At 45.6% G+C, this 12374-nt stretch overlaps 1 protein-coding gene across 2 annotated transcripts in view; it reads left to right on the top strand.

Moving 5' to 3' along the window:
* The window catches only part of LOC112266881 (zinc finger protein 609), a 191628-nt gene that overhangs the window by 66306 nt on the left and 112948 nt on the right, over window positions 1-12374 (top strand). For both annotated transcript variants that reach the window (XM_024444899.2, XM_024444816.2), the window contains exon 2: window positions 5407-6273. In XM_024444899.2, coding sequence (XP_024300667.1) covers window positions 5539-6273 — 735 coding nt within the window. In that variant the 5' untranslated portion in view covers window positions 5407-5538. The remainder of the gene's footprint in view (window positions 1-5406; window positions 6274-12374) is intronic.

Genomic DNA, 12374 nt, shown 5'->3' on the forward strand with positions numbered 1-12374 from the left:
TCAACAGAACACACTGCAACACAGCCAGAGCTATAGTAGCTAGAGCAAGGAAGGACCCAATGCTGAAAACAGTGGCTATCCACTGGCTCTATATCCTGTTTCCACTCGCTAGATTGTAACTAGCTATAGTAGCTAGAGCAAGGAAGGACCCAATGCTGAAAACAGTGGCTATCCACTGGCTCTATATCCTGTTTCCACTCGCTAGATTGTAACTAGCTATAGTAGCTAGAGCAAGGAAAGACCCAATGCTGAAAACAGTGGCTATCCACTGGTTCTATATCCTGTTTCCACTCGCTAGATTGTAACTAGCTATAGTAGCTAGAGCAAGGAAGGACCCAATGCTGAAAACAGTGGCTATCCACTGGCTCTATATCCTGTTTCCACTCGCTAGATTGTAACTAGCTATAGTAGCTAGAGCAAGGAAAGACCCAAATGCTGAAAACAGTGGCTATCCACTGGCTCTATATCCTGTTTCCACTCGCTAGATTGTAACTAGCTATAGTAGCTAGAGCAAGGAAAGACCCAATGCTGAAAACAGTGGCTATCCACTGGCTCTATATCCTGTTTCCACTCGCTAGATTGTAACTAGCTATAGTAGCTAGAGCAAGGAAAGACCCAATGCTGAAAACAGTGGCTATCCACTGGTTCTATATCCTGTTTCCACTCGCTAGATTGTAACTAGCTATAGTAGCTAGAGCAAGGAAGGACCCAATGCTGAAAACAGTGGCTATCCACTGGCTCTATATCCTGTTTCCACTCGCTAGATTGTAACTAGCTATAGTAGCTAGAGCAAGGAAAGACCCAAATGCTGAAAACAGTGGCTATCCACTGGCTCTATATCCTGTTTCCACTCGCTAGATTGTAACTAGCTATAGTAGCTAGAGCAAGGAAAGACCCAATGCTGAAAACAGTGGCTATCCACTGGCTCTATATCCTGTTTCCACTCGCTAGATTGTAACTAGCTATAGTAGCTAGAGCAAGGAAAGACCCAATGCTGAAAACAGTGGCTATCCACTGGCTCTATATCCTGTTTCCACTCGCTAGATTGTAACTAGCTATAGTAGCTAGAGCAAGGAAAGACCCAATGCTGAAAACAGTGGCTATCCACTGGCTCTATATCCTGTTTCCACTCGCTAGATTGTAACTAGCTATAGTAGCTAGAGCAAGGAAAGACCCAATGCTGAAAACAGTGGCTATCCACTGGCTCTATATCCTGTTTCCACTCGCTAGATTGTAACTAGCTATAGTAGCTAGAGCAAGGAAAGACCCAATGCTGAAAACAGTGGCTATCCACTGGCTCTATATCCTGTTTCCACTCGCTAGATTGTAACTAGCTATAGTAGCTAGAGCAAGGAAAGACCCAATGCTGAAAACAGTGGCTATCCACTGGCTCTATATCCTGTTTCCACTCGCTAGATTGTAACTAGCTATAGTAGCTAGAGCAAGGAAAGACCCAATGCTGAAAACAGTGGCTATCCACTGGCTCTATATCCTGTTTCCACTCGCTAGATTGTAACTAGCTATAGTAGCTAGAGCAAGGAAAGACCCAATGCTGAAAACAGTGGCTATCCACTGGCTCTATATCCTGTTTCCACTCGCTAGATTGTAACTAGCTATAGTAGCTAGAGCAAGGAAAGACCCAATGCTGAAAACAGTGGCTATCCACTGGCTCTATATCCTGTTTCCACTCGCTAGATTGTAACTAGCTATAGTAGCTAGAGCAAGGAAAGACCCAATGCTGAAAACAGTGGCTATCCACTGGCTCTATATCCTGTTTCCACTCGCTAGATTGTAACTAGCTATAGTAGCTAGAGCAAGGAAGGACCCAATGCTGAAAACAGTGGCTATCCACTGGCTCTATATCCTGTTTCCACTCGCTAGATTGTAACTAGCTATAGTAGCTAGAGCAAGGAAGGACCCAATGCTGAAAACAGTGGCTATCCACTGGCTCTATATCCTGTTTCCTGTGAAGGGAAGATTTTGTTTGTTGTAAAGTTAATTTTTTTTGTTATTTACCTTTCCATTTGAAGAATAATGCCGAATGCCGAGTATCTAAAATGGTCAGCCTTTGTCAAATCTACTTTGTTTATGGTACGTGTCATGCATCTCAATCAGACTATGCAAACATCTCGAGTGCATCTCGCTCTTTCTTTCTCTCTTCATGTGTGTGTGTGTGAGAGAGAATTGGCCTTCCATTGTCATGAAGGAGCGAAAGGGTTACGCCAACGCATTCATATGATAAGTGCCTTGAAAAGAGGGCTTGTGTCCTCTTCCGGCACACAAGTTGTTTTTGACCCAGTGTTAGGAAATCAAAAGCGGCAAAGTGCTGTGATCTGCCTCAATGGAGGCAAAGGGCTGTGATCTGCCTCAATGGAGGCAAAGGGCTGTGATCTGCCTCAATGGAGGCAAAGGGCTGTGATCTGCCTCAATGGAGGCAAAGGGCTGTGATCTGCCTCAATGGAGGCAAAGGGCTGTGATCTGCCTCAATGGAGGCAAAGGGCTGTGATCTGCCTCAATGGAGGCAAAGGGCTGTGATCTGCCTCAATGGAGGCAAAGGGCTGTGATCTGCCTCAATGGAGGCAAAGGGCTGTGATCTGCCTCAATGGAGGCAAAGGGCTGTGATCTGCCTCAATGGAGGCAAAGTGCTGTGATCTGCCTCAATGGAGGCAAAGGGCTGTGATCTGCCTCAATGGAGGCAAAGTGCTGTGATCTGCCTCGATGGAGGCAAAGTGCTGTGATCTGCCTCGATGGAGGCAAAGGGCTGTGATCTGCCTCAATGGAGGCAAAGTGCTGTGATCTGCCTCAATGGAGGCAAAGTGCTGTGATCTGCCTCAATGGAGGCAAAGGGCTGTGATCTGCCTCAATGGAGGCAAAGTGCTGTGATCTGCCTCGATGGAGGCAAAGGGCTGTGATCTGCCTCGATGGAGGCAAAGTGCTGTGATCTGCCTCAATGGAGGCAAAGGGCTGTGATCTGCCTCAATGGAGGCAAAGGGCTGTGATCTGCCTCAATGGAGGCAAAGGGCTGTGATCTGCCTCAATGGAGGCAAAGGGCTGTGATCTGCCTCAATGGAGGCAAAGGGCTGTGATCTGCCTCAATGGAGGCAAAGTGCTGTGATCTGCCTCAATGGAGGCAAAGGGCTGTGATCTGCCTCAATGGAGGCAAAGTGCTGTGATCTGCCTCAATGGAGGCAAAGGGCTGTGATCTGCCTCAATGGAGGCAAAGTGCTGTGATCTGCCTCAATGGAGGCAAAGGGCTGTGATCTGCCTCAATGGAGGCAAAGGGCTGTGATCTGCCTCAATGGAGGCAAAGGGCTGTGATCTGCCTCAATGGAGGCAAAGTGTGTCGGGGCCCATAAAATGTCTGGGTCTTGTTTCACTATTTATTCGTCTGTCATGTGTAAAAAGCCTAGTGTGGGGAATACCAATAACTCAGAACAAACTGGTTAAGAAGAAGGTCCTTGCTAGAGAGTCTCTTCTTGCCTTACATTTTGGTCCGTTTGATCGTACAGGCTGACTAAGATGAACTTAGAACTTCCTAGCAAAGAATTCTGGCACAAAATGTTAGGCCTAAGTGTGTCTTTTGTTTAGTCAGGTCCTCCCACCCCTACTGATTTATGAATGCACATCTATTTGTGTGTCGTATTAAATGTTTCACAACGGAGAGGCAGCCTAATAACAGGCTGTTGCTTCACCAAGACCTTCATTACAGATCATTAATGCTGACACTGTTATCCATTCCCCCCCCTTCCCCCATTAGCTTATATAGAGCAAACTGGGTAAGTGGGCTTTGATTCCGGCAGTAGAAGTCAACCTTGTTTTGGTGCTTTTGTTGACTGCAGTGGATTGATATGTCATGGTGTTAATTAGACTGAATATCCGGTGAGTGGGAAGCTCTGGTGAGGAGCCTGGAGCTTGATCTCTGGGGCAGGGTTTGTGGCTTTGATGATTTCAGAGGTCTCTTTAGTCCTGCCTGACGTCAACCTGCTGGTGAAAGAGGAAATGGACTCCATATGTGTTTGGTGTTTGCAGAAACCTCACCCTCCCTGGCAAAGCCGCCATGTGCCTTGTAAACCCAAAGGCAGCTTTCTCCCTGAACTTCGAGGAAGCTTGGTTATTGTTTTCAGGAATGGTACAGTTTATGATAAGCAAAGCTATTGAACCTTCAAATTAGGTCGAATATACACTACACATTAGGTCAACGAGCTACAGAGACTACACATTAGGTCAACGAGCTACAGAGACTACACATTAGGTCAACGAGCTACAGAGACTACACATTAGGTCAACGAGCTACAGAGACTACACATTAGGTCAACGAGCTACAGAGACTACACATTAGGTCAATGAGCTACAGAGACTACACATTAGGTCAGCGAGCTACAGAGACTACACATTAGGTCAGCGAGCTACAGAGACTACACATTAGGTCAGCGAGCTACAGAGACTACACATTAGGTCAGCGAGCTACAGAGACTACACATTAGGTCAGCGAGCTACAGAGACTACACATTAGGTCAGCGAGCTACAGAGACTACACATTAGGTCAGCGAGCTACAGAGACTACACATTAGGTCAGCGAGCCACAGAGACTACACATTAGGTCAGCGAGCCACAGAGACTACACATTAGGTCAGCGAGCTACAGAGACTACACATTAGGTCAGCGAGCTACAGAGACTACACATTAGGTCAGCGAGCTACAGAGACTACACATTAGGTCAACGAGCTACAGAGACTACACATTAGGTCAACGAGCTACAGAGACTACACATTAGGTCAACGAGCTACAGAGACTACACATTAGGTCAACGAGCTACAGAGACTACACATTAGGTCAGCGAGCTACAGAGACTACACATTAGGTCGGCGAGCTACAGAGACTACACATTAGGTCAGCGAGCTACAGAGACTACACATTAGGTCAGCGAGCTACAGAGACTACACATTAGGTCAACGAGCTACAGAGACTACACATTAGGTCAGCGAGCTACAGAGACTACACATTAGGTCAGCGAGCTACAGAGACTACACATTAGGTCAGCGAGCTACAGAGACTACACATTAGGTCAGCGAGCTACAGAGACTACACATTAGGTCAGCGAGCTACAGAGACTACACATTAGGTCAGCGAGCTACAGAGACTACACATTAGGTCAACGAGACAACATTGTCAGAAAGACTTTCCCTCAGGCACGTGTTTAGGACTAATTCTTTGTACACATTGTCTGAAAGTGCTTTGTAGGTTTACAAATACTTTATGAAAGTGGATACTGTCTTGCCTGCCAGACCTTCCTGTGTTACAAGATTCTAATATCTGATGATGATCTCATTATAGTTTATCTTGGAATGTTAGAGCTCAACTTTTGACTGCGTACTTTTCACACATCTTTTCTTCCTCCCTTTACAGAGCAAACAATGTGGGTTACTGGGAAGGGGATACGGAGAAGACCCTAAAGCTGCTGAAACCCTTCTCCCACTGCCTCAAGTGGTCTGAGAAGGTCAGACTTAACTGTGGCGCGCCTGGGCCGCTGGCACTAAGATGTCCCTAAGCAGTGGCACTGCAGGAGGGAAAGGTGTGGACTCTAATGCGGTGGACACTTACGACAGCGGCGACGAATGGGATATAGGTGTTGGCAATCTGATCATTGACCTTGACGCAGACCTAGAAAAGGACAAACTTGAGATGTCTGGCACTAAAGACGGTGGGGGCATGGCTGCCCCTCCCAGCGCTGTAGCAGCTCTACCTGACAACATTACATTTGTTAGCCCCGTACCTGCTGCTCAAGGCAAAGAGAGTAAACCCAAATCAAAGCGTAGTAAGAGCTCAAAGGACAGTGGCAAGGCCTCGGTTACAGACGGGGCCAAGAAAGACGCCCAGGTGCGAACCCAGGGTGAGGTCACAGGACCCGCCGTTGGCACAGGTCCCACGGCAAACTCAAACTCTGGAAAGGGTGCTGAGAAGAGCAGCAAAGCCTCCCGTAATGTTTCTGGTGGAAAGAAGGACAAGGAGGGGGGTTCTGGGAAAAGTAAGAAGGAGAGAAGTGAATCTGTGGCTACTATTGAGAAGGATGTAGGTGTCCTAGTGTTGCCTTTGGCATGTCGTGGCGTTCCATTTGAAGGTACGCAAAGTACAGACTTGGCTGTGGCTGAGCAACTTGGGAATATCGCCCTGGATTCCACACGGATTGTTGTACCACCGTCAGCCATTAAAAGTGAGCCAGAGGAGATGGACAACGGCGAATGCAGAAACCTGAAGAAAATGAAAAGTGAGAAGGTAAGAAAACAAGCTATCATGTCTTTGTTTTGTTTTTTTTTGCGTTTGGCTGCTGTTTAATCAACTGATTTGAATGATGACAGATGTTATTTGCTTGTTTGCTGCTGCAGTATTAGTATGTCTAGCTGATCGTGACCAAGTGATTTAGGAGATTTTAATGTAGCACTTTGCTTTCAAGTGGAGTGAGCAACAGATGTAATCTAGTTCTCTGTGTGGGGGGATAAGAGCTTTGTACTGTCTCGAAACCTCTCATGTAATCACTGAATTTGATGGGTGTTAAGCAGTGCATGGGGCTCTATCTTAACACTAATGTCTCCTCCTCGGGGGCTTTTATGCTGCTGTACTCACCCCGTAGCCCAGGAAAAAGCGAATTATGTTCTGCAAGACACAACATTGGCATCAGTCTGTAGCACTACATACCATAGATTCCTGTCCTCTGTTTGCTAGTCATTTCAGCAATGGGTTACTGCTCAGGCCCTTCACTGCCATTAGGATTTGGAAACCTTCTGGTGTTCTCAGGCACTCAAATTGGCAGACTTGTTTTTACAAGGCTATGGGTTGCTTGTGGACATAGCGAGGGGGGGGTGGAAGGCTTCAGTGTGCCAGATGCCAAAGATGTGAGAAGCCAGAGTTCCGCAGTTCTCTGATAAGGTTCCTGACAGGGTCCCTGGAGGGTTTTGTAAAGCTTTCTCATGAAGAGGCTTTGCACCAGGAGATCAGTTCCACCTGTCGGCCGTATGTCACCGCCAGGCGCTGAGACTAAAGTGAAGCTCCAGGGGAAGTGTCCGATGTCTTGTCCTGGCAACAGATTTTTTTTTTTTTTGAGAGCATCAATAAGCCTCCGCCTTTTCCAGCCCTGCACTTAGTCAGCTGGGGGGGGGACGGACCTCCAGGCTAAAGTTACCCATTAGACATAATTACTGGCTACTGATCTCCAAGTCATGACGAGAGTATGCCTTTTAAAGTGTTCATTGGTTGGCACTTGGTGGATCGACAGGACGAGGTATCAAGGGTTGTCACTTTGAGCTGTGTGCTACTTCTGCTGTAATGAAGAGGCCATCCGGATCCCACCAAGCACGTTTCCATCCACAGTTCAGTCATACATTATAAACAAATATAAAAATACAAAAAACTCACAACAGCTGTGATGGAAACAGAAAGTTTCAGTATAATTTTCTAAATGCCGACAGATTATTTGTTAGTTCGACATGGTGGGATTATCTTTTCTCTTTCTGTAAGACGTGAGAAATGATGGTGGAAACGCCTTTATGCGTAAATATTGTTGTAATAACATTGAAGTTAACTGATGATATGAAGTCACGTGATGACATGTTGCGCTGTCCTCCCTCTACGACTCATCGGGAAAGAATACAGTTTATTAGGCTACAGATGAAATAAGTTATGATGAACTTCACAGGGGCGGTGAAAGAGCAAGGTGATGAGCTTGACGCTCTTTTCTAATAAATATCGATGGTCTTATTCTGGTGATGTCATCATCGATACTTGACTGCCGTTTTCGCAAAATAACATTCCGTCTCTTATCCATTATAATCTCATCATGTAGACTAGCCTACCTGCACTGTATCTGCGAGCTGTTGGCTTAGAGCTCAGGCACCAAGACCAGAGGAGGCACATTCACTATTTAACGCAACAGTTTGTGACAAAACTGTCAGTAGAGTTAAACTTCACATTTTTATTCAGTACATGAAAACAAAAGCGAAAAAAAAGTACATTTTTGTGTGTACTATGTCATCACGTTCTGACTTTTATCCGCAAGTCCACAAGTCCACAGTTTATACAGATTGTAGAATATTCACATTAAAATCTGTTGCCAATTGGATGGAACCTTGTCTACTGAGAGGGTTTTTCCATCCGGATCCCACTGAGAGGGTTTTCTGTTTCCTTTGTATTGAAGAGGCCATCCGGATCCCACTGAGAGGGTTTTCTGTTTCCTTTGTATTGAAGAGGCCATCCGGATCCCACTGAGAGGGTTTTCTGCTTCCGTTGTATTGAAGAGGCCATCCGGATCCCACTGAGAGGGTTTTCTGCTTCCGTTGTATTGAAGAGGCCATCCGGATCCCACTGAGAGGGTTTTCTGCTTCCGTTGTATTGAAGAGGCCATCCGGATCCCACTGAAGAGGCCAGTTTTCTGCTTCCGTTGTATTGAAGAGGCCATCCGGATCCCACTGAGAGGGTTTTCTGCTTCCGTTGTATTGAAGAGGCCATCCGGATCCCACTGAGAGGGTTTTCTGCTTCCTTTGTATTGAAGAGGCCATCCGGATCCCACTGAGAGGGTTTTCTGTTTATCTTTGGAGCTTTGGGACTGCTGCCTCAGGCTATCTGAACTCTGGGGCGCGAGGTTTCGTGTGTCATCTTGCTGCGTGTTTGATCCTACAGCCCCTTCTCCCCGTTCTGATAGTATCATCCTGAGTGGCCTTCGATGTCTGATCAATGGGCCATTTCTGACATTATGTAGTCGTCAGCGCCCATGCTACTGTCATGACCTTCCCATGCTACTGTCATGATCTTCACATGCTACTGTCATGACCTTCACATGCTACTGTCATGACCTTCACATGCTACTGTCATGACCTTCACATGCATCTGTCATGACCTTCACATGCATCTGTCATGACCTTCACATGCACCTGCCATGACCTTCACATGCATCTGTCATGATCTTCACATGCATCTGTCATGACCTTCACATGCATCTGTCATGACCTTCACATGCATCTGTCATGACCTTCACATGCATCTGTCATGACTTTCACATGCATCGGTCATGACCTTCACATGCATCGGTCATGACCTTCACATACAATCGGTCATGTTTGGACAACACAGGGAATTTGCAGTGCCCTGTACAGGCATTAACCTCCGTGATCATCAGCATGTTTCTACTTTTGTCAGCGTTGGAATTACTTGAGGTGAATGAGACTCTCTTTGTAAAAAATCCCCCGTAATCCGCTTTTGGATATGATTTAATATGCTTTTGGACGTTATTTTTAATGTCTCCTCGTTGTTTACAGTCCGTCCCGTCTCTTAATAAGACAATATGGGCTGTTCTAAAAACCTCATCGCTTACACAGTTTTTACAAACTTGCGGTTACAACATTTTTCCTACTAAGCATCCTGCCGCAAAAGTGTCTGCCACAAAAAGGTCATTCTACCACAGATGGGTCTGTAAAAAGGTCATTCTACCACAGATGGGTCTGTAAAAAGGGTCATTCTACCACAGATGGGTCTGTAAAAAGGGTCATTCTACCACAGATGGGTCTGTAAAAAGGGTCATTCTACCACAGATGGGTCTGTAAAAAGGGTAATTCTACCACAGATGGGTCTGTAAAAAGGGTCATTCTACCACAGATGGGTCTGTAAAAAGGGTCATTCTACCACAGATGGGTCTGTAAAAAGGGTCATTCTACCACAGATGGGTCTGTAAAAAGGGTCATTCTACCGCAGATGGGTCTGTAAAAAGGGTCATTCTACCGCAGATGGGTCTGTAAAAAAGGTAATTCTACCACAGATGGGTCTGTAAAAAAGGTAATTCTACCACAGATGGGTCTGTAAAAAGGGTCATTCTACCACAGATGGGTCTGTAAAAAAGGTAATTCTACCACAGATGGGTCTGTAAAAAGGGTAATTCTACCACAGATGGGTCTGTAAAAAGGGTCATTCTACCACAGATGGGTCTGTAAAAAGGGTCATTCTACCACAGATGGGTCTGTAAAAAGGGTCATTCTACCACAGATGGGTCTGTAAAAAGGGTCATTCTACCGCAGATGGGTCTGTAAAAAAGGTAATTCTACCACAGATGGGTCTGTAAAAAAGGTAATTCTACCACAGATGGGTCTGCAAAAAGGGTCATTCTACCACAGATGGGTCTGTAAAAAAGGTAATTCTACCACAGATGGGTCTGTAAAAAAGGTAATTCTACCACAGATGGGTCTGTAAAAAGGGTCATTCTACCACAGATGGGTCTGTAAAAAGGGTCATTCTACCGCAGATGGGTCTGTAAAAAGGTAATTCTACCACAGATGGGTCTGTAAAAATGGGTCAGGTCATTCTACCACAGATGGGGTAATTCTACCACAGATGGGTCTGTAAAAAAAAGGGTCATTCTACCACAGATGGGTCTGTATTCTAAAAGGGTCATTCTACCGCAGATGGGTCTGTAAAAAAGGTAATTCTACCACAGATGGGTCTGTAAAAAGGTCTGCATCTGCTTGCACAATGCTCAAAACAGGTCATTTAAAATACACCGCGGCCCGTGGCAGATAAAACGAAATTCAACAATATTCAAAAACATATTGAACTTTAAATATCAATTTGCCCAAGTATATCATAAGATACAATGCTTCAGTGAGTCGGTATTTTCTGCAACTTTCTAAACGTCACAGGAATTCTCCTGTATGTGATCTGTCTGCAATTCTCCTGTATGTGATCTGTCTGCAATTCTCCTGTATGTGATTTGTGTGCAATTCTCCTGTATGTGATCTGTCTGCAATTCTCCTGTATGTGATCTGTCTGCAATTCTCCTGTATGTGATCTGTCTGCAATTCTCCTGTATGTGATCTGTGTGCAATTCTCCTGTATGTGATTTGTGTGCAATTCTCCTGTATGTGATCTGTCTGCAATTCTCCTGTATGTGATCTGTCTGCAATTCTCCTGTATGTGATCTGTCTGCAATTCTCCTGTATGTGATCTGTGTGCAATTCTCCTGTATGTGATCTGTGTGCAATTCTCCTGTATGTGATTTGTGTGCAATTCTCCTGTATGTGATCTGTGTGCATGTGATTGATCTGTCTGCAATTTTCTATGTGATTATCTGATAATTCCCTCTGTCTGCCCCTCATGTGATTGATCTTTTTCCCAGAACTATTGATCTGTGGGGGAAAAAGTCATCTCCGATGTGGTTTTAGCATCTCTGTGCATGTTTACACTTTACAACATCCGCCCCCAATATTTTAGAACTATTTTTTTATTTTATTATTTACTTTCGACTTACAACATCCAATATTTTAGTTTTTTTATTTTTTTTTAAAAAAAATTTTTTATTTATTAGAGTAACCTAAAAAAACAGAAATGGAATTTGGGGGGGACAAATGGAAGCAGGCACATTTAAAAAAAAAAAAAAAAAAAAAACTGATTTTACAGGGCCCTACCTCAATGTCTCCTAATTAATTAACAATGCAAGAGGTTTGTCATTTTTCAGCTAAATGCCTCTTCTCAGCACCAGGCACTTTCCTCACTGCCAGTTACTGCAACCTTGTCTGAGTTCAATGAACTCGACTGTAGAGAAAGTGCTTCATGCTGGGAGGAAGGGGAGGGGGGCTGTCTAGCATTCCTCTCTCGGCAGTGAAGTTTGATAGTTAGATTGATAGAGCAGTGCTTTTCATTAATAGGTATTTTTGGATCTCTCGTATTCTGTGGGGGATGTGTCTGGGTGGTGAGCAGTGCCTGTGAAATGGCAGGCTCCATCCTGCGCTCTCTGTGCCACTGGGACTACACAGGACCTAAATCCAGGGCTCTCTGTGCCACTGGGACTACACAGGACCTAAATCCAGGGCTCTCTGTGCCACTGGGACTACACAGGACCTAAATCCAGGGCTCTCTGTGCCATTGGGACTACACAGGACCTAAATCCAGGGCTCTCTGTGCCACTGGGACTACACAGGACCTAAATCCAGGGTTCTCTGTGCCACTGGGACTACACAGGACCTAAATCCAGGGCTCTCTGTGCCACTGGGACTACACAGGACCTAAATCCAGGGCTCTCTGTGCCACTGGGACTACACAGGACCTAAATCCAGGGCTCTCTGTGCCACTGGGACTACACAGGACCTAAATCCAGGGCTCTCTGTGCCACTGGGACTACACAGGACCTAAATCCAGGGCTCTCTGTGCCACTGGGACTACACAGGACCTAAATCCAGGGCTCTCTGTGCCACTGGGACTACACAGGACCTAAATCCAGGGCTCTCTGTGCCACTGGGACTACACAGGACCTAAATCCAGGGCTCTCTGTGCCACTGGGACTACACAGGACCTAAATCCAGGGCTCTCTGTGCCACTGGGACTACACAGGACCTAAATCC

This window comes from Oncorhynchus tshawytscha, linkage group LG01 (genome assembly GCF_018296145.1).
Source record: "Oncorhynchus tshawytscha isolate Ot180627B linkage group LG01, Otsh_v2.0, whole genome shotgun sequence".
Lineage (NCBI taxonomy): Eukaryota > Metazoa > Chordata > Actinopteri > Salmoniformes > Salmonidae > Oncorhynchus > Oncorhynchus tshawytscha.